This window comes from Berghia stephanieae, chromosome 2 (genome assembly GCF_034508935.2).
Source record: "Berghia stephanieae isolate SIO BIC M18660-M18661 chromosome 2, UCSD_Bste_1.3, whole genome shotgun sequence".
In the NCBI taxonomy this organism is placed as follows: domain Eukaryota; kingdom Metazoa; phylum Mollusca; class Gastropoda; order Nudibranchia; family Aeolidiidae; genus Berghia; species Berghia stephanieae.
This window is the reverse complement of record NC_088361.1, coordinates 119,441,902-119,465,570: the sequence shown is the minus strand read 5'-3', so window position 1 is coordinate 119,465,570 and position 23,669 is coordinate 119,441,902. Positions and strand designations below refer to the sequence as shown.

General features: G+C 35.6%; 2 protein-coding genes across 2 annotated transcripts in view; one reads left to right on the top strand and one right to left on the bottom strand.

Moving 5' to 3' along the window:
* Window positions 1–11,184: 11,184 nt before the first annotated feature.
* LOC144966425 (DDB1- and CUL4-associated factor 10 homolog) lies at window positions 11,185–23,375 on the bottom strand. Its single transcript, XM_078902857.1, has 8 exons — window positions 23,194–23,375; window positions 21,488–21,695; window positions 21,114–21,227; window positions 19,978–20,175; window positions 16,908–17,069; window positions 15,990–16,146; window positions 15,208–15,267; window positions 11,185–14,362 (listed from the first exon to the last, which is right to left on the bottom strand). The coding sequence occupies exons 2-8, from the start codon at window positions 21,682–21,684 to the stop codon at window positions 13,331–13,333; spliced, it is 1,920 nt and encodes a 639-aa protein (XP_078758983.1). The 5' UTR covers window positions 21,685–21,695; window positions 23,194–23,375; the 3' UTR covers window positions 11,185–13,330.
* The window catches only part of LOC144966424 (DNA mismatch repair protein Mlh1-like), a 33,455-nt gene continuing 32,918 nt past the window's right edge, over window positions 23,133–23,669 (top strand). Inside the window, exon 1 of the mRNA XM_078902855.1 lies at window positions 23,133–23,647. The gene's annotated coding sequence lies outside the window, so the exon portion shown is untranslated. The remainder of the gene's footprint in view (window positions 23,648–23,669) is intronic.

Sequence of the window (23,669 nt, the reverse complement as noted above, 5' to 3'; positions counted from 1 at the left end):
AAATCTCGACTTCACCAGGGATTGACCTCAGTCCTTTTGCATGTGAAGAGAGTGCTCTTTCAGCGGAGGTATCAGGACCCCAAAGTGTTGTATGTGGGAGTGACAAAAAAAAAGTAATGAAACCAATGGTAAATGTATAGCTATAAGGTAACATCAATTGGCTTTACACTGAAACCGTTGATATGAAAAATATTGAAGATGGATTTGAGAATTGTTATCTTCAGCTTGAACGAATACCTGAAATAGACCTTTGGATTAATTTTGAGCAAATCTGCACAATGACGATACCACTTTCCTTGACACAAGTTCTGTTGGTATGACAGATTCCTTTTCATCATTGTAAACAGGTTTTCTTGAGCTTGCTCCCCCTTGGCAAGATAATCTGGAATTAACATTTATTGGCTGTCATTTTAACTGATCACTGGCCAATTATCTCTTGTTTTTGTTTGCCACGCAGAGCAATCATCATTCTTATAGATCCGATCATATTGTCACAATAAGTGTTTCCTAGTCAAATATGTGTCGTCATTATACAAGATATTTTTTAATTAGTGTTAGCGATTTTTAAAAAAGAAAACATTATCAATACATTCATGACCTATGCTGCACTGTGTGCCAATCCATCTTCTCTTTATAACCTTTTTTTTTTAATTTGAACATCCACTTTTGTAACACGTCTGGTCTGCAAATTTATTCACTGTCACTTTTGAAATCATGATGTGTTAAAATTTAAAAAGACAAGATTAAAAAAAAAAGATTTTATAATATTTTAATTACACCATAAAAATAAATAATTATTTATTCTATATAAATGAAGCAATAAATATTAAATGATAATACAGGTTTAAATAGGGTTTTGTTTCTGATACTAAGGTTCAAGTACACTTTGGGCATCAACAGAATAAAACAGTTTTAAAAATTAAATTAAATTAAATTAAATTTAAAAAAATAATAATAATAAAATAAAGTTGAAAAAAGAGGAACAGTAGTAAGTCGAACAAGAAATCATGAGTTTTAAATAGTATAAAGATATCTTGGAATTTTATAAATGTTACAAGGAATAGAAGTAAGTAAACTAGCCTTTTAACCATCATGGTATCTAATTTGACATTTATCTAGGGCATCTGAATTTAAATGTGAAAGTGCGAAAGAGGCGATTTTGTTGTTTTGTTTTTTTTTAAAGGGTTTTACGGCGCTTGCAACACACTTAGGTCATATCAGCGCCAGTAAAAAGTGAGACATTGGGATAGTAAAAAGTTTTAGAATTACAATTAAAGCACCCAAGAAAAGGTAAGACATAGGGGAATTGGCTCAAATAGGAAAAACAGATGTAGATTCCACGAGCACACTCTCAAAGTATATAGTTTGAGATCACCTAAAGGTCTCACCCAGACACCACCACAAGATCCCACGAAGAGGAATACATTCAAATGTTTAGAAATCATATGTTAAAAATTAAAAATAATACATAACAGAGAGATGATTTACAAGGAAAAAAAAATACCATCTCCCAAAACTAAAACTGGACACTTCCCTCTCAATACTCTCAATCAACCAAAGACTCCTGCCAGGTGTAGGACAATTTTAACTGAAGACACGATGAGACTATCAGTTTGTGTTCAGGGCTTTCATGATATTATAACAAAGAAAAAAGAAAGATAAAGAAATATTTTAAAAATAAAAGATATCTGCACTTACATGAGAAAGGAAGACATGAGAGGACAGTTCCAACAGAGAATGGAATTAGATTCAAGTGTAAACTATTCGTGTGCCTGGTCTGAGATAATCAAGAAGTCTCATTTAGACACTTAACAGAGAATAATAAAGGAGGGCTACACTCAAATCGTTACAAAGTGCATAATACATAAAAAAAAAAAATACTAAAGAGAGATAAATTTACAAAAAGATCTATCCATCTGACTGATTCTTTCCCTGCAAAAAGAATTCGGCATTGCCTGTGTGAAACCAAACGGCATTATTCCAGATCAAGGACACAAAGCCGTAGGGAAAGGAAAAGTGATAAAGGAAGATAGAAGAGAGAGTAAGAGTGTATACTGATGAAGAATCCATCGATTGAAGGACAGCCAAGTTGCCACATCCTAAGAGGGATTCAACCTACCAAATTTATATTGATGAGATTCAAAGATTTACTTAATTCTTTGAAATAATAAATATTTACATACTCACTTTGTACACAAATTATGTTTACAAATCTGAAAGAGGAGTGCTCTTCTATCAACAAAAAAATATAAATGAAAAACAAATAAATCACCGGTTTTGTGGACATCTCACACCATGACCAAATACTACACTGTAAAAAGTAGAGCAGTTCCTTTAAAATGATTATACATAATTAACAATTGTCTACTACTATTTGGATTGGTCCATTGCAAAGCACTTTGTTCTTGTTTCAAAGGGTCTTTAAATTGCTCATGACCTATTAGCTCATTTTCAGGGAAAAGTGATAAGAAAATTTAACAGGTTATTGATTTGCGATTATGGGTATCCCAGAAAAAAGTAAATCAAATAAAACCAGTTCAAACAGGAAGCTAGCGTCACAGTGGAACCTGGCTATTTTTTGTTTTTGTCTTTTTGGGTTTTGCGGCACTTGCAATGCATTTAGGTCATTTCAGAGCCACTAAAAAGACAGATAATGGGATTGTCAAAAAAAGTTTAGATTTATTAAAAGCAAATGAGAAATAAGTAAGACAAAGGGGAATCGTTGTTTATGCGACACATTTAGGTCATTTCAGCGCCAGTAACAATGAAGAAAATGGGATGGCCAAAAACGTTATAGATTTACAATTGTTTGTTTTGTTTGTTTTTAAGGGTTTTACGGCGCTTGCAACACATTTAGGTTATATCAGCGCCAGTAAAAAGGAAGAAAATGATAGTAAAAAGGATAGCAAAAAGTTCTAGAATTACAATTAAAGCACCCAAGAAAAAGTAAGACAAAGGGGAACTGAGAACAAATAGGGATCAGATGTAGATTCCAAGAGCATGCCACCAATGTACTTAGTTTGAAATCACCTACAAGTCTCATCCAGACACAAGCACAAAATCCAACAAAGAGGAACACACACTCAAATGCTTACATTATACATTCAAAATAAAAATAATAATACATAACAGAGAGATGATTTACAAGGAAAAAAATATCATCTCCCAAAACAATAACTATGCATTTGACTGTTTCCCTCCCAGCCAGGACTCCGGAGCCAGGACTCCGGCCAGAGCCAGGACAAAACCAAGTAATCTCATTCCAAGACAAAGACAGAAAGCATGTTGGAAAACAGATATAAGGGGATAGAAGACACAGTATGTACCTCTCTGCCCGCTATGGGAGGTCAGGATCCCCACCCAGAGATTTACAATTGAAAGCATACAGGAAACAGTAAGACAAAAAGAGGAGGGATCCAAATAGGGAACAGATGTAGATTCCAAGAGCACATTATCAGTGTACTTAGTTTGAGATCACCTAAATGTCTCATCCTGACACAACCACAGGTCCCCACTAAGAGGAACACACTCAAATGTTTACAAATCATATATATGTAACTAAAACAAGTATACAGTGCATAGCAGCGTGGCTCAGTGGTACGGTCTTTGCTTCCTACCCGAAAGGTACCGAGTTCAATCAACCGCAGCTGCGTTGTGTGGCCTTGAGCAAGTCACCTCGCCCTAGCTCACTTTGCAGCGCTGCTCTGCGGCTGACGCCTGGGTTATTCCAGTCTTCCCTTGGAATAGACCCTAAAGACAAATTTCCCCTTGGGGATGATTAAGGGAATTTTTAAAATTTTTTTTTAAATTTTATTATTTTACAAGAAAAATAAATATCCTCTCCCAAAACTCTTAACTATACATTTGGCTATATCCTTCCAAAACCAAGGAATCTCATTCCAAAAAGAGATAGAAAGAAGTTGCAAAACAGATATAATGGGATAGAAGACACAGTAAGTGCCTCCCTGCCCTCTATGGGAGATAGGAATTGTTCAAAAAGATGTAGATTCCAAAAGCTCACCATCAGTGTACTTAGTTTGAGATCACCTAAAAGTCTCATCCAGACAAAAGTAGGATCCCACGAAGAGGAATACACTCAAATGCTTAATCAGAAAGAAGATGATTTACAATGAAAAAATATAATCTCCCAAAACTAACATCATACATTTGACTGTTTCCCTCTCAGCCAAGGACTTCGACGAGGGGTAATACAAAACCAAGCAATCCCAATCCAAAACAAATACAGTGAGCAACTCAGAAAACAAATATAAGGGGGTTGAAGGAACAGTAAGCGACCTCCTCCCTACCACGGAAGGTCAAAAGACTCCACCAAGGCCAAGAACCTGGCGACACTGCCAACTTGGCCCACCAAGGTGTTCACAACTTTGTATTGTGCAATCTATCACGATACAATGTAATCAAAGTTTTTGTTTTTTTGTTTTTAAGGGTTTTACAGCGCTTGCAACACATTTAGGTTATATCAGCGCCAGTAAAAAGGAAGAAAATGAGACAGTAAAAAGTTCTAGAATTACAATTAAAGCACCCAAGGGAAAGTAAGACAAAGGGGAACTGGGAACAAATAGGGATCAGATGTAGATTCCAAGAGCATACCACCAATGTACTTAGTTTGAGATCACCTATAAGTCTCATCCGGTCACAAGCACAAAATCCAACAAAGAGGAATACACTCAAATGCTTACACTATACATTCAAAATAACAAATATAATAATACATAACAGAGAGATGATTTACAAGGAAAAAAATATCTCGTAAAACAATAACTATGCATTTGACTGTTTCCCTCCCAGTCAGGACTCCGGCCAGGATAAAACCAAGTAATCTCATTCCAAGACAAAGACAGAAAGCATGCCGGAAAACAGATATAAGGGGAGAGAAGACACAGTATGTACCTCCCTGCCCACTATGGGAGGTCAGGAATCCCACCCAGATGTAATCAAAGTGATTTTTTGTTCAATGACAAGTAACAAAAATGAAAGTTAGTTACTCAAACTGAAATCTAATTGGCAAGACTTTTAAGCAGCATTACCATCACTGAATCATTATAACAAGAGAACGATGCTTGATTTTACTGTGCGTTGCAGTGCAGAAAAAAATATTATATACAAATTATAAAACATTATCCCCGTGTGGTGTCCGGGGTCCCTCAACTGAGAGGGTCAAGAATAGCCCAACGCCAAGCCAGCGTGTCGTAAAAGGCGACTAATGGTGTGTGATTCCCCCATCTTTGAGTCACCTGGTCCTCCAGGTTGGGGGTTGGCAAAGGGTTAACACCCCTTTCCGTTAAACTCAAACCGTTACAGAAACACAGACAGACAAACCAAATCCTTTTTTTAGCTTGGGCGACCGAAGAGTTTCTGGAATTACAGAATTTATGAAGGACAACAGACAAAGCCGAAAGGACTCTGCTGACCCGATGACGTCTTCGCCAAACAAGCAGCTTCGAATTGCGTCGTGGAACGTTCGCACCATGTATGAAGCAGGAAAAAGCTCTCAAGTTGTGACTGAGATGAGAAGATACAGGCTGCATATACTTGGAGTAAGCGAAACCCACTGGATACAATCCGGACAGAAACACCTCAAGTCTGGGGAGAAGATTTTATATTCAGGGAGAGGGGACGGGATTCATACACAGGGAGTAGGAATAATTCTAAGCAAGTTTGCCCAGAAGTCACTGAGAGGATGGGAACAATGCGGAGAAAGGATCATCATGGCGTCCTTTACAACACGGAGTAAGAAGATCAGCATGAACATTGTACAGATCTATGCCCCAACAAATGATGCAACAGATGAGGACAAAGATACATTTTATGGTCTGCTACAACAAGTCATTGACAAGTTGCCAAGGAAAGACATCAACATATTGATGGGAGATGCTAATGCAAAAGTGGGACGGGATAACGTAGGCTATGAAGGTATCATGGGACGTCATGGCATGGGAGAAATGAATGATAATGGTGAGAGATTTGCAAATTTCTGTGCATTCAACAGTTTGGTGATTGGAGGATCAGTGTTCCCCCATAAGAGGATCCACAAAGCAACTTGGGTCTCACCAGATGGTGTGACAGAGAATCAGATTGATCATTTTTGTATCTCTCGTAGATTCAGACGTTCATTGGAAGATGTGACAGTACGGAGAGGGGCAGATGTTGGATCAGACCACCACCTGCTATTGGCAAAGCTTAAGCTCCGACTTAGAAAACACGGGGCCAGATCACATACAAGAAGAAAATTCGAGGTGAATGCACTTGATGGGGAAAAGAATGAGGAATTCAAACTACAATTGAGTAATAGATTCCAACCTCTTACTGAGCTCGAGGAGGACATAGATGTAGAGTCACATTGGGCAAAGATCAAGGAAGTTTACATAACAACTTGCCACGAGGTATTGGGGGTAAAGAAATCGGAACATAAAGAATGGATAAGTCCAACCACCTTGGACCTTATTGAAAAGAGGAGAACAAGGAAGGAACAAGTGAATGCAAGCCGAACAAGGGCTTCAAGACTGGATGCACAAGAGCAGTATCGAGCCATAGCTAAGGAAGTCAAAAGATCTGTGAAGAAAGACAAGGAAGCATTCATGAACAGACTTGCAGAGAAAGCAGAAGCAGCAGCGACTGGAGGACACATGAGGATCCTTTATCAAACTACCAAGACACTTGCTGGAAAATATGGGAAACCAGAGGTACCAGTCAAAGACAAAGATGGGAAAACTATTTTTGGAAAAGAGGCTCAATCTGAACGATGGAGGGAACATTTCAACTGCCTTCTGAACAGACCACCACCAGACAACCAGCCAGAAATTTTGCCTGCAAGGAATGAGCTACCAATTAGCTGTGATCCACCATCGATAGCAGAGATTGTGGGTGCCATTAACAAGATGAAAAGGGGGAAAGCTGCTGGACCAGACCAGATTCCACCGGAGGCTCTAAAAGTTGATGCGGAAAGAAATGCTGAGGCCCTGCACCCACTATTTGAGAGAATCTGGAATGACGGGATATTCCCAAAGGATTGGAAGGAAGGACATCTTATCAAGCTTCCAAAGAAAGGGGACCTCAGTAATTGTAATAATTATCGAGGCATCACTCTTCTTTCTATCCCAGGAAAGGTTTTCAACCGTATTATTTTAGAGAGAATTAAGAATGCAACAGATGCTAAACTGCGGGACGAACAGGCAGGTTTTCGGAAAAAACCGTTCAACCACCGACCAGATTGCCTCTCTGCGAGTCATAGTGGAACAGTCTATAGAATGGAACTCTCCTCTTATTGTCAACTTTCTGGATTACGAGAAGGCTTTCGACAGTATTGACAGAGCAACATTGTGGAAAATTCTGGCACATTATGGACTCCCTGAAAAGATAGTAAACCTCATTAAGGAAATGTATGAAGGATCAAGTTGCAGGGTTGTACATGAAGATCAGCTGACTGACAGCTTTGAAATTAAGACTGGTGTCAAGCAGGGATGCTTGCTCTCTCCATTCCTGTTCATCCTTGCCATTGATTGGCTAATGAAGGAAACCTCCAAAGGGAGAAGAAATGGGATACAGTGGACCCCCTGGACACAGTTGGATGATCTGGATTTTGCAGATGATCTGGCTCTTTTGTCCCACACCCAGGACCAGATGCAAGCAAAAACCACAATTATAAACAGCCTCTCGGAATCAATTGGTCTAAGAATACACCCTGCAAAGTCAAAGGTCTTGAGGATAGGTATGCGTCAAAGGGAGCAGATCAAAGTAAAAGATCAGGAACTCGAAGATATAGACACTTTCTGCTATCTCGGAAGTATAATTGACAAGGATGGAGGCACGGAAGCAGAGGTGAAAGCACGAATAGGAAAGGCACAGGCTGCATTCACATCTTTGAACAGAGTTTGGAGAACTAAAGATATCTCCCTTCAACTAAAGCTAAGACTTTTCAACTCAAACGTGAAGTCTGTCCTACTGTATGGATGTGAAACTTGGAACGCATCACAGGCATGTATAAGGAGGGTACAGATTTTTGTAAACAGGTGCATGCGTAAGCTACTCAGAATAAAATGGATGGATAGAATAAAAAATGAAGAAGTATGGAAAAGAACACAGCAGAAACCAGTAGGAGAGGATATAGGAAGAAGACGATGGAGGTGGATTGGACACACGCTTAGAAAGAATGACTCAACTATAACAAAGAAAGTATTGGACTGGAACCCTCAGGGCAGAAGATCAAGGGGAAGGCCACGAGGAACATGGAGAAGAATTAAAGAAGCTGATATACAGAGAAGTGGTAAGACCTGGAATGAGATAAAAAAGTTGGCTCAGGATAGAGAAGGATGGAAACTGTTTGTCTGTGGCCTATACCCTGACCCAGGGTGAAAAAGGCAATGATGATGATGATAAAACATTAAGGGTCATGCTCCATACTTGATCAGCAAGGCTAGCAAAAATTGATCAGCAAGGGCTAGCAAAATCTTTTATCTTAAAAAATACAAGCAATATACTATAATAATGCTATAAAGTCATATAATCTCTTTCGACTGTGGCAGGTAGAGAGTAACAGATTAACACAAGACTGAGACAACAAACAAAAGGAGCATAGATACCAATAATATGCCAGAGCTGGAATTTCTCATTTCTAAGAAGACCTTTAAAATATCCTAATAGAATTTTTGAAACTTGTTTTCTGTTTCTTTTTTCATTTTGTCAACTGATAATTAACATCTTTTATGACTCGATCTTATAATTATATGTTTCTTCCATTTAGTATTGGGCATTATTCTTTTTTCAAAATCATTAGATTTTGAGCATCAATCTAGGGTACAAGAATCATCATCATATTGATACAAGAATGCATAAGTACCTGTTGAGACTACGCATAAAACTTACAATATGTTTTCACTCTTACAGGTGCATCATTTCAATGTCAAGAAATGCTATTTGATCATTTTGATTGGTCTCATTAAAAAAAAAGAAAAAGAAATCAACTATAGTTTTCCATTAACTCATCTGTACCAAAGGTTTGCCCTTCACTCTTAATAGAGCACAGGCTGTCAACCTCTATCCTGGACTTTCCTTTCGATTTCTTCCCAGGGGGTTGACTTTGAAGCCTCAGCATAGAACTCTGCAGCTATGAGGCAACAAACCTGATGTTCTTTTGCCAGAGGGTACATATACACTTTCATATGAACGCATGCAATAAAGAAAAACACCCAAGAAATATATTACAAAATACTGACAAGAATATTCTAAAAAGTTTTGCATGACTGAAAAGTATGGCAATGCTGTATGTATTGTGACCGACATTTGAATCAAAACAAAAAAAAAAAGAACATTACCACAATTTGTTTTTGTTTTGTTTTGTTTTTAAGGGTTTTACAGCGCTTGCAATACATTAAGGTCATATCAGCGCCAGTAAAAAGGAAGAAAATGGGATAGTAAAAAGTTCTAAAATTACAATTAACGCATCACCCAAGAAAAGGTAAGACAAAGGGGAATTGGTTCAAATAGGAAACAGATGTAGATTCCAAGATCACACTATCAAAGTACTTAAATAGAGTTGCCCAAATGAGTCAATAAAATGGAGATAAAGATAAAGGGAGTAAATCTGACTCATGAGTCAGATTTACTCCCTTTATCTTTATCTCCAAAGTACTTAGTTTGAGATTAGTCTTATCCAGATACAAGCACATGTCCCAACTAAGAGGGATACACTCAAATGTTTACAAATCATATATAATATGTAAACAAAACAAAATACAGTGCATAACAGAGAGATGATTTACAAGGGAAAAAAGATCATCTCCCAAAACTCTATACATTTGATTATTTCCCTCCCAGCTAGGGTATCCAGCCAGAGCCTGGACAAAACCAAGTAATCTCATTCCAAGATAAAGATAGAAAACATGTTGGAAAACAGATATAGGGGATAGAAGACACAGAAAGTGCCTCCTTGTCCACTATGGGAGGTAAGGAACCCCACCCAGTTACCAACATTTAGAATCTTGTTTTAACAGCTTGTATTCTAACAATTTTTAAGCAGTAAATTGTGCAGGGCTGACGAGAAAGCAGCTTTTATAGCAATATTTGTTGTGTTTCTATTCAGCAGTTTTTGGTGGATCATAAAAGTGTTTAGTTTGTTTTTCAAAAGACAATAGATCTTTCTCTCTCTCTGGATGTATATACATATGTGTGTGTGTGTGCGTGTGTGTGTGAGTGTGTGTGTGTGTGTGTGTGTGTGTGAGCGTTTAAGGTTTTTACGGAGCTTATTTAGGTCATATCAGCGCCAGTAAAATGGAGGACGATGAAACAGACCAAAAACATACAAGATTTACAATGAAAAGCATACAAGGAAAGACAAAGGGAATGGTTCAAATAGGGAACAGAATTAGATTTCCAGAGTATACTGTCAGTGTATAAAACTTGAGATCGCCTACACGTCTCATCGAGACATGATCCCACTAAGAGGAATACACTCAAATATTTACAAAATACATCTAAAACAAAACTATAACAGTGCAAAACAGAGAGATGATTTACAAGGGAAAAAATCATCTCTGAAAACAAATACAATACATTTGACTGCTTTCCTCTAAGCCATGGACTCCCACCCATAGCCCTGGCAAAACCAAGCAATCCCACTCCAATACAAAGAGAGAAATCAGCCTGGAAGGGATAATATAGGAGGAAAGAAGACACAGAAACAGTGACATCCCCACCCACCATTGGAGGTCAAAAGACCCCACCCAGATAATACATCTAATTTACTAGTGCTCAGGAAATGGAAAGATAAGTGGCGATGAGTTCTAATAATAACAAGAAGAAGAAGAAGAAGAAGAAGAAGAAGAAGAAGAAGAAGAAGAAGAAGAAGAAGAAGAAGAAGAAGAAGAAGAAGAAGAAGAAGAAAAGAAGAAGAAGAAGAAGAAGAAGAAGAAGAAGAAGAAGAAGAAGAAGAAGAAGAAAAAAAGAAGAAGAAAAGAAGAGAAGAAGAAGAAGAAGAAGAAGAAGAAGAAGAAGAAGAAGAAGAAGAAGAAGAAGAAGAAGAAGAAGAAGAAGAAGAAGAAGAAGAAGAAGAAGAAGAAGAAGAAATGATTTTTATATAGCGCCTTACCTTATCAAGCTCAATGCACTTAATAATAAACGTAAAATCAGTCACTCCAACATGCTACATAAAACTAAGCAATATAAATATCTTGAAATGTTTCTTTTTAATGTAACACTGTTTAAGATGATTAAAAAAAAAAAATTCTGTATTATCACTGCTTCTTCTGATATATCTTGGAAGGGAGTACCAGAAAAGGGGAGCCAAATATTCAAACGCTTGCGAGTCATTTTTGGCCTCACAAGAATGTGATTATTAGACTTCGATCATAGAAGAAAACACAACTAAATATTAATGTATCTGTATTCAATCTTAAACTACAGGTAGGTCCCATAGTTACAGGACTTCCACGGAAAGGGGTCAACTCAATGTTTCCAAATTATATATTATCTTCATAACCTAAAGAGTAAATGACATGTGTAAAGGACAAATGATTTACAAGACAAAAAGTAATAAAATAAATTAAAAGAATCATCCATTTGACTTCCTACCTCTCAGCACAAAATCCAAGGCAGAGCATGGGCAAACTAAAGTAGAATACCAGAAAAAAGAACAAGGATACAAAAGACAGGGTGGACAAAGGGTACAGCAAGTAACATCCCGACCCATAGAATAAGTCAAGGATTCCTTTTCATGGATCGTAGCAACAACAAAAAAAAAACAATGGTAAGAACTGGCTTGTGATAAAACCAAACACATTCATTCTTGAAAGGTCCTCATTAATATTTCAAATATTTTCAGAAGAGAGGATTAGGCATAATATGTAACCTTCTACCTAGATCTGGTGTTATGTCGGGGTGAACCAAATACCAAAAATGAAATTACAAGTCAAATGACAAAAATTATTACGATTATTTTTTCTTTAAAACAAGTTAAAAAACGATGTGCACTCTCCTAAAAAAATAAAATAATTTTAATAAAATTATATAGTTTAGACTTTGAAATAAATTTCCAGTGTTTAGGTTCCCTCGATATAGAAACTTGATTAAGCCAGAGGGTCACAAATAAAAGTGATATGAAAATCACATGACCTTATACCGACGAGTACAAATATACAGGTCTGACATTCCTAATGCAGTTATGGGCCTAGTTCAGCATTGTTGTAATGGACAATATTTTGCATCATTTTTTGAGATTTCCATTACAACAATGAGCCCATAATGAATTGGGTTACCAGACCTGCAAAAAAGTTCACGTTGTCCAATACTAATCAAAATTAGACCCAGGTTTTTCAATGGTTGACTAAAAAATCAGCTTCTTTCTCAAATTTATTATATTTGTAAAACATTCAGCATTATTCTTCCCCCAAGAGTTGTTAGTTCTGTTTTGCATCAGCTCAATTTATGACAGTTATCGATGTTGATGAATAGAAAGTAAGACTAGATAATTCCCCAGGTAGGCAAGTTCTTGTGTAAAATAGTGATTGGAGCTAAGATGTTTGTATTTTTGACATTGCTCTCTCTGACACTTTATAACCAGTTTTCAAATTTCAGCATTATTAATCAATGGTTATTGTTTTTTGTTTGTTTGTTGCTTTAGGTCTCTTCCAACACAATTGAGGTTATATGAGAGACCGCTGAAACAAAAAAACAAGCAATCTAACAAAAATAGTACAAATGTAAATCAAAATCATAACCTAAAGATATCATAAGCTAAATTATAAATAACCAAGAACAAACAGGCAGAAGGTTTACAGAAAAAAAAATATCCCCTGTCAAAAATACAATCACAAACCAAAGAAACAGGATAGGCTAGTAAAGAGAAGAAGAAACGACATCACTATCGGATCGTACACCCATGCGAACTGGTTATTGTTTGGAAATGACTCAAGAGTCAAATGTCAAATCAGGCCACCTTGCTGATCAAAAGTATCATAAAGTGTAACAAATTTAGAATTAGAGTTTGATAAGATATTATCTTCTTAAATAGCCAACACCATTTAGTGAACTCATAGTTCTTGATTAAATAACATATATTATAATAAATAATGTAAAGTAATAACATTATATACACTGTATAATCACCATACTGAGAATCCATACTATAAATTGGCAAAGGTTAAGTTTCTAAGCTGATGACATATAAAACTCAAAAGTTACAATCTTCAAAAACTTAATTTTCCGGAGCATCAGCAGAGAAGTAGAGATGGAAGAGGGGATTATGATGAATCTTATTTGAAATACACATAAAGGTATTAAACAAAGCAATACAGTTCATCAACTAAACTTAGTACTATCATAATACAGGATGACAAAAAGCAATGCTTCCATCCACTGCTCCAGCAGCTAACAAACAATGTGCAGGTGAAAATGTACTGGCCAAAATATTACTCTTAAGTAAAGCACAATTTGAAACTTCTACTAAGCCACGGGGAGAAGTAGGAATGTTGTCACAAATTTCTCGACACTGCCTATCAAAAGCAAGAAGTCTTACATGATTACCATAAGGTGAAGCAATAACTCTCCCATCTGAACTAAATGATTGTTCCTTAATAAAACCACGACCAACGTTTGGCTCTTCAGAATAACATAATAACCGTGGTTTGACATTTCGAATTCTTAACTGTTCTGGTCGAAGTGATCTGCTGTTTTCTTGCTGCTGACTATTCATTGTGTGAACAATAGCCATTCGCCGTCTTTGCCACCTTGACCGTAATGGTATTGGCATTGTTGATGGAAAGTCTGTGTCATCCTCATTAGAAATGAGAAGGGAAGTAGAGTCAGGGTGAGAATCTATAACAAAACTAGTCCCAGATGACTCTAAAGCATTATTCAAAGATGAATCTGGGACAGAAGAAGCTGAAGAGCTAGGATGTAATGAAGCATAGGATGAGTCCTCTGAAGTTTGTGATGAAAAATTAAAGGCAGAGGAAGGAGACTCTCTTCCATTGCCTTGTGTTGATATCATTCCCCCAGTCGATCTATCATCTTCACTTTCATCACCATCATCATCATCACTGCTGCTGCTAGAAATTCCAGTAATGCTTCCAATGCGTATTGTCCTACTACTGTGCACATCAGCTAAAGTTTGGCCTTGGTCATCAGCTATGGTGTTGCCATGATTAAATGTTAACACAGGTGGAAAAGAGCTCCACAGGGCATTAATGGTATTTGTTTGAGATGAACGCTTTCTCCTCTTTCTTTCTGATGTGTTTGATGAGTCATTACCTGTATCTAAATCTTGGTCCTTTCTTTCATCAGAGATATGCAATCCAAGATCTGTTTTATTACGTGGAGGTGTTGACTGAATATCATGAACACAAGTCCACTGAAATAAAATTGAAGAAATTGGATAGATTATCAATTGAATACAAAGTATTAAAAAAATATAAATTTATGTATAGATAAAATGTTTGTTTGACTTTCAGTGACTGTGGCTTGGTACACTAGACTTGGCACAAAACATTGTAAATCCAACGGGCAGCATGCCTTCTTTCAGCAGTTGCATTAATTGGTGAATAGATTTGTTCTTGTCGGTGGTTTTTCAATATTTTTTGTTGTGGCTGGAAATTATTTGTTCTATGTTGTGAATACAAGAATGGCCAGTCAGATTTTTATCATGTTCCTATTGATACCTTATGTAGCTTGTGGTGTGTTGGGAAGTATGCATTAATTAGTTTTAGGAAATGTTGTCCAATATTGGTACTGACGTTAATGTCAAAAGGGGGTTAAACCAAGTATTATTAGGTGTCATTCTTTTATTTTACATTCTTCACTTGTATATTTATGTTTATATGAGGGGGGGAGGGGGTCCTAACCCAAACAGGACATTTTAAGCGCATGCTGTTACTGGTGTGTCTAAAGTGTTTGTATGTGTTGTGTTTTATTTAAATCAAGACAATGCTTTTGATGAAAAAGGGAAGATCTTGATGTTGTATAATAAAAATGATACAATTTCTATTTCAGCTTATGACTATAGTTCTGGGAATACAAATATTGATATACCTATCCTCTGGTTGTCTTTCTTTATTTTTATATGATTGAAAAGTATGCTTGACTCACATAAATTATTTTGAAGTGATTTCTTTAAAAGCAAAATGGTTTTTTTTAAAATAAAAAAAATACGCACAATGAGTCAAACAGAAGCCAAAAAGAAATAATAATAATAATTACCTCCATATCCTCATCCAATGTTGTATTGCGGGATACAACACACCAATCATAAGGATGGATCTGTGCAAGCAGACAAGGAAAAACAAATGTTAACAAGATAACATCTATCATGAGAAATAAAAGCTAATTAATATTTTTGAAGAGACAGCACGACCCTTTACAACATTTACCCAAATGCACATGGATTTCTTTCATAGTTTGATTAAAATGAGTAATTACCTCATATTCTACAGCAGTTTCTATGATGAGCTTCTAAAAGACATGATTTCTTTGAAATTCAAATAATGTGCAAATATTATAAAACAAAAAACATATTTAAATAAATTCATCAATCTCACAAAACCATATTCTTCCAAAAGCTCATATCATATGAATTAAGAATTTAAACTTAACAAATAAAAGTAACATCCAAAATCCATAATCACTGGTTTTTTATTGTGTGAGCATGTCATGAATTTCAGAAGCTAAAATCTTATCATTGTTGTTAAACTCTAAACAATATAAGAAAAAAAATATTAACAAAGATACCATCAGTATCAACGATATTTAATCAGATGTAGGCGATGAAAAGCATGTACAGTGTATAAAAATGATCTTAATTAAATGAAAGCAAGATGTCAAGGTTTGATACCGATGGCCAAGAACATACATATTTTGAAGGAAATGCATGAAATTATAGAGGTGAATAAATCCATTATTTTTCCCTTTTTTAAATTAAAAAAAAAAAATTGTAATACAATTAACAGACCTGATCTTACAGAAGCGTATAATGAGAACCATACCTGGAGAGTGGCAATAGATTCTGCATTGTCATTGTCTGGGAAATCACACATAAACTCAACCCGGTTTCTTCTGCGAGTAAACATGTAGTTGTACTGTAGGGCATGGTGCAATGGAGTGTTCATCAGTTGCATCAGGCGGTACAGATGTGGCTTGAACCTAAAAGTACAATTAAATCTTTAAAATTTTGAAAACAATTAACAACCACTTCTTTAAAAATGGACTACAGTATAGTAGTGTACATAATTGTATTTTACTATATTAGTAGGACACCTAGAAGGTGTAATGCTACAGATACAATTGTTATGATAAGCAGTTTAGGCCCTCAACTAATTTTTGTCCCGCATCTTTTGTGTTCGGCCAAGCATTAGAGTTCAGTAAGACATTGGTTTTCAACATTCATGAAAGGAGAACCCTCTGGATAGACTGAGTTTATTAATTAATGTGATTTATAATCAGGTTTCCAAAATGTGATGATTGACAAAAAGTTTTTGTTAGTTTTCAAAGATAGAGAAAGATAAAAAATAAAGTTATTTTGAAGAAGAAAAAAAGATGAAGAATGGCATAAAAATGCTCTTTCATTTCCCTTTCTTCAAAGACTGTTGACAAATGTTTGTTTTTTTAAAGTGAAGCAATAGCATATAACTAGAAGGGTTTTGACATAAATTGAAGATGGTGGAGAATAAAAAATTCAAAGGAAGCACTGAACAAAATGCACAGAAAGGTGTATATTTTGAAACTCTTTGGAGAGAAACGTTCTAAAGCCACCTTTTATGGGATTTCTTTTTTAGGTTTAAATTTTTTATCAAATGTTAATTTTTAATTTTTTTTTGGTGTGTTTTCTAAATGTAACTGTTAGGTTTTGCTGATAATACTTTGTCTTTACATCACAACTTCATATTTAATCCATGATCCCATACCCAGCTAAGTCCTGTTTGAGATGATCCAAATCCAAATCATGTATGAGAAGAAAATATCCACCAAGAGTAGAAACTATGAGCTTGCTTTCATCCATTGTCATCTTAGTTCTCAAGGCACCATTGATATAAAATACTGGCTCTGTACAATCATTTGTTGAAAAGCTGAAATGATCATTTTTTAAAATGACAATGAAAACAAAAATATGTCTAATAATTCCTAACTAAAGACGGATTCATGAATTTCATGAAATATGAAGAAAAAACTTAGTAAAAAGAGAAATCATCCTGACAAAAAAAAATTGACCACCCAAAACCTTCAAGAGATTGTGAAAGAAAATTTTGCGATTGACATCTGAAGATTAACTTTAAGTGATACCCTGGAAGAAAAGGAAAAACGGCAAAGTGTGACAGAAACAGAAAACGGCACACGTCGAAAGACCTGGAAGATACTGTGTTGCTTTGGTTTTCTAAAGCCATGACAAAAAGCTGCCTATCAACGATGATCTTATTTTGACCAAGGCCAAACAGTCAGGTGATCAACTCATCAATGATGTCATAGACTTACTATACAGCAGAGGTAAATTATTTTTATCTTCTTTTCTATCTATATCTAACTTTCTAACTTCCCCTCCTTCTCTCTCCCAATTTCTCTTGCTCCCTCTCTCTCTCTTTCTTTCAATATCCTCTGTTCTCCTTCTTTCTAAATCCTCTCATCTCCTCTCATTTGTTTTAAGTTCTTGTTCTCCTCCTTTCGATATCCTCTGTTTTCCTCCTCATTTGTTCTAAATTCTATTTGAAATAATAATTTTCATCATCCTCGTCAATGTCACCACAACAATTCCATGTTTTCATTATTAATAATTCTTGTTCTCTTTCTAACTTTTATCATTTTTTACTTCACAGGATGGCTGACCAAGTTTAAGCACTAGAATGACATCAAATGGTATAATGTTGATGGCAGGGCTTTATTGTTGACATTGAAAATCCACTTCTTGCCATCAAAACACAACTCTGTTCTTAAGTCTCTGTCTTAATAATGCGGGAGTTAACAGAAAATTTAAAGCATTGTACAGATGACATTAGATGCAATTCTACCTGGAATGCATGGAAGAAGACAAGAAACAAGTGGGACTGGATCACTTTGGAATGTATCCAAAAAAGCATGAAATGGGGTTACACCAAAAACAGAACAAATCATCAACAGGGTGGCATCGACATCACGACCAAATGAGGACACTGAAGACCAAATGAGGACACTGAAGACCAAATGAGGACACTGAAGACCAAATGAGGACACTGAAGAGGATAACAGTGGTGAAGAACAGCCTATCACCACAGAGTAATTGGTGAGAGAGGGTTGTGACTTTATGAAAGAGTGCATGCTACAAAACATCCCTCTATGCTCTCAATTAAACACATTAAGTCAGTAATCAAGCTCCTTGAAAAACTATTCCATGTAATGAATCCAAAGAAACATCAAAAAACAGTAAACACAAGTTCAAATTAAAAGAATGAAATTCATAAAGTATGAATAACAAAATCAAACCCCCACTCTTTAAAAAAAAAGACAAAAATTTTAAAAATATATAAATTAAAAAAAAAACAATTCATATAAATCACACATTGACCAATATAGAAACCAGTATAGTCCTATTGTTGTTTGCTGCAATGATAAGCTAGATTACAAAGGTCTGAAGTCAAAAGAACATATACCACTTTAGGTATTGATTCCTCTATCTGGATGTCTCTGTAATCCGGACAAAATGCTTAGAACTGAGGTGCACAGATTATGATGATGTGATGGTACATTAAATTTGAAAGAAGCAATGATTAGATAATCTTACAATCACACCCATAATTGTATCCATACACACACACACACACACACACACACACACACACACATTTAAAATAAAATGGTTGCACAAGGACCAATGCTGATAATGATGAAATTAAATCAGAATAACATTTTTTTAATTTTTTTTTTTTAAGGATTTTACGGTGCTTGCAACACCTTAAGGTCATATCAGCGCCAGTAAAAAGGAAGAAAATGGAATAGTAAAAAGTTCTAGAATTACGATTAAAGCAGCCAAGAGAAAGAAAGACAAAGGGGAACTGGGAACAAATTGGGATCAGATGTAGAATCCAAGAGCATACCACCAATGTACTTAGTTTGAGATCACCTATAAAAGTCTCATCCGGACACATGCACAAAATCCAACAAAGAGGAATACACTCAAATGCTTACATTATACATTAAAAATAAATATAATAATACATAACAGAGAGATGATTTACAAGGAAAAAAATATCATCTCCCAAAACAATAACTATGCATTTGACTGTTTCCCTCCCAGCCAGAACTCCGACCAGGGCCAGGAAAAAAAACCAAGTCATCTCATTCCAAGACAAGACAGAAAGCATGTTGGAAAACAGATTTAGGGGATAGAAGACACAGTATGTACCTCCCTGCCCGCTATGGGAGGTCAGGATCCCACTCAGCAGAATAACATAGAAAAAAGGATGAGTCTATAATTTCTAATTGCAAACGGTATAAACGAATTGAAATAACGTTGTTTAGTGTGAAAAAGTCTTCGACTTCTGTTAATGGGTTTGAGGGCTGAGGATGTAGATCTTTTTATTATTATTACTAAGATTTTCATAGAGTTTGTCGAAAGTATGAGTGGTGTGTTTATTGGCCGTTTATTGATGCATACTTAAGACATGTGTCAATTTTTGTTTCAAAAAAGATGGTAAGTAGTTCTTTGTCATATATGTCATGACTTAGGAATGGATCAAATTAAAAAAAGAGCATGAAATCATGAATACCAATTTATGACAAGACCTGTTTTGTTGTCCAAAACACAACAGATCTCAGCCCTTGTATGTGTCAAAATACAATAAAACCTAGTTGTTTCAATAGAAGATGACATTATTTGCTCAATTATGTTTTTCATTTTCTTGTAAATTTTATAATTTTGAACAAAACTGCTTTAAAAAATTAAGCAAATTTTACACTGGTTGGCAAGACTAAATCTTTATTTTTTATATAACAATAAAACAGTCCTACTTGTTGATGTCCCATGCAAATATATTCCCATCAAATCCTGATGTTACAAGCTGACCACTTGATGAGGCATACTCTATATTCTTCACCCAACTGGAGTGTCCTCTTAAAATCCTCAACTCTTTAGTAATAAATCGACAATCCCAAAGTCGAACTGTATTATCATCTGAACAGGTTGCAAACACGCGATTGTCCAAGAACCTGAAATAATCAAGTCAAAGCATTTCACTCAAATTGTGACTTAGGATTGAAAGTATAGCTTTGCTTATAATGACAAAAGAGATTATTTTCCAACCAGCAGAAGTTTGGGAAGTTTATTTATAACTGGCACAGTGAATGTCGATGGCTAGTTTTAAAAAAATCTTCAAACTATCATGTCATGGCAGCTTTTTGTAAGAAATGAGGAAGACTTGAAATAATAAAAACAATTCCTTAGATATTCCTAGATATGGCATAAAATGAATTTTTAAAAATAATAAAATAAAGTCGCATCTCTTTAATCCAGAATTCTGTCATCAAGAAATCTCTATTATCCTTCTCTCTCTCTCTCTCTCTCTCTCTCTCTCTCTCTCTCTCTGTTATCCTTCTCTCTCTCTCTCTCTCTCTCTCTCTCTCTCTCTCTCTCTCTCTCTCTCTCTCTCTCTCTCTCTCTGTCTATTTCTCTCCTATTATGAATTACAATCCTACTCAATAGAAACACAAACGTTTATAATCCAAAACATTTGGCTTCATTCACTCGCATCCCCATGAAAGCACAATATTAAAGCTATAGCTAGCCTTGGAATTTATTCATCTACCTATTTGGGGGTTTGAGAGAGTGAAAGAATAAGATTTATAGAGAACAAAAATTTGACTCAAAAATGCAAAACCCTAAATTAGATTTCAGATTTTGGACAGACTCATCTATTACTATAAATATTTTGAGAGGCATTTGAATGCAAAATATATATCTCTGTATACAAGTAAAAAGCACTGTGGAGTTATCTTACGATGTTAAAAACATAATTATTTTAGACATTAGACAATGAGTTCATTTTTTTATTTTTATCAACACTTGAATTTTAAATTCTTTGTTGATCAACCTATTAACTTGTTCATTATACGGGCACCTATGCTTGTAATTAATATAAAGGGCTCACCTGACACAATTTACACAGTCATCATGTGTATTATACCTTCGTGTAATCAATTTTGCATTCAATGGATCATACAACATCATACACCTGTGCTCACATGCTGCAGTAAGTATTTTCCTAAAAAAAGAATAAAAACCCAATAAACAATTATAAAGATTTCTTGTTACTGCAACATCGTCATACTTGAAGTGCTATGTCATATACTGATTTTCAATACAATAATTTTGAACTAGTCGCCAATAGCATGCTGTAAATTAAAATAGAATTAATATTTCACTTTATCACGACAATGTTTCCTTAGTCTACTTCATTGTAGTGAGGCGGTCATAGTAAATTCTCTCTGAGAAAATAAAAAGCAATCTCAATAAAGCATTTACCCATCTGGAGAGAAACCAAAACCAAACACAGCTCCCCAGTCTTGGCCTTTATGATGTGTGGTTTCCGTAATATGTGAGGTCTTGAAAGAAGAGTAAAGAGATGAAAAGAGCCAATCTTGTTTTCCAGGCATAGGTTTTCTTCCAATTTCTTGGCCAAGCATAGAATTCAGTTGAGAGTATCTATCACTCCACGCCATTGCAATTTAGTCTGTAGAGTTAAAAACCCAAAAGTATGATATGGTAAAGTTAGTAGCAGAGGTGGTGATGATGATGTGTTGGCGGTGGTAGAAGTATTAAGATGATGATGATGGCCATGGTGGTGGTGGTGTAGATGGTTGTAATGGTAGACATAGCAATGATGATGTGAAGATGGAGTAGAAGTTATAGTCACGATGATGTGGTGGTGGTGATGGTAATTATCATCCTGTATTAGGTGTTAATGATCAAATCAATGAGGTGATGGTGGTGGTAGTACAGTCCATTTCGGATAATCGCAACACCCTGGGATCAACGAAAATCTAGCGATTAACTGAAGTTGAGATTCCTGTCAACTATTACATCATTTTCCACCTGAGTTAACACAGGCTAGGGACCGTCCATGGCCTCATTTTTTAAAATGTATTTGTTTTGTTTTGTTTAGATTGTTTTCTGTTTGTTTGTTTGTTTTCTTAAATTTTATTTTCCATTTATTTTTATTTTTGTAAATTCCATCATTTTCCCTTGCGCTTGACATCACTCAATTCCCTAAAAAGGCATCAATGGTCGTCTGTTTTCTTGCTAAAGCCAGATGTTTGTAAATGTGTTGCTCAATAGATTTGTATGATGGAAGCAAATCTGTTAAAGAGTCTTCTTGAATGAGGCAATGGAGATTTTTCATGAGGTCTAGCATTTCTGTATTTAACAAAAGTTCCTCCTATCTAATAATAATAATAGCGCACATTTGTTAAGCGCAGCTTTTCCCGCTATATAAATGCAGGCTCTGGGTGCATTACAATGACATACACATATATCAAAAATATCAAAATACCCATGCACAGCATGATTCCACTCACAAACCCTTACTTACACGCGTGTGCGCACACACACACACACACAATCACAAATGATTTTTTTTTAATTGCACGAGTGCGATAATGAGTTTGCATCCTGGATACATCATCATAATCATAACATAGTAGTGTGAGTGTGAGTGTGAGCACCATTAGAAGCTGCTGCCTCACATGTACTCTTTCTTATTTTCATAAATGATCTACCAGAAATATTACAGGCAGAAAAGGCCCTATATGCTGATGATTTAGTTATGTCTATGTGGTACACTACGAAAAACCTACCAATAGACTAAATGAAGATTTAGGCAGCTTAGATTGAAACACCCTCTACTTGTGATAATGATAATGATGATAAATTTAAATAGAAGCTTAAAGCAAATAATTGCAATAAACCAGTCTACTCATATTTACAAAGAGCCATCCTGTTTCCAATAAAAAAAAATAACTCTCCATACAAGGTCATCGACTCGAGAAAGAAGTAAACCCAACACATACAGCCCATCATTTAAGTGCCTAATTTAATTTTATCACATCTCTAAATGATAAATGTAATAATAATATGGATCTATGATCTATCTCTAACTTCACTTTAACGCAAATACGTCGTATGAACCCAGCCCCAACTCGAGATATATTTTGCTATGGCTATGCTTATACCTTCGTATCCTCATAAAAAGTAAATTTCAATCCATAATTCGTGAGATTAGAGTTAGAGACCACTCTGAGAACAGAATCGGCTTGTTTATTAGGTATTAATTTCTAAGAGCAGAGTTTTAGAAGAGACTGAAGCATAGAATTAAACGAACTCCTTGGACTGAAGCAACTAGGTTTCAGAGAACAAAGAACGGTCACTCTGAAGGTTCATGTCCTGTTGTTTATTGTTTACCATCTTCGCGGGACAACATGATTAAAATTACGGTCGTTTCATTGAGAACTGCAGATCCTATTAGGCATTGAAGCATATCTCATTATCATGCGTGTAGAGAATGATTAATTTCATTTTAAGTGTGTGATACTGAAAGGAGTGTTGTTTAACACAACACCACACCTGCCTTCATAAAAGTAAACGCAACATTGGACTATTGTGAAGTGAAATTGAACAGACTGCACGGTGAGATAGGTAGAGACAAAGT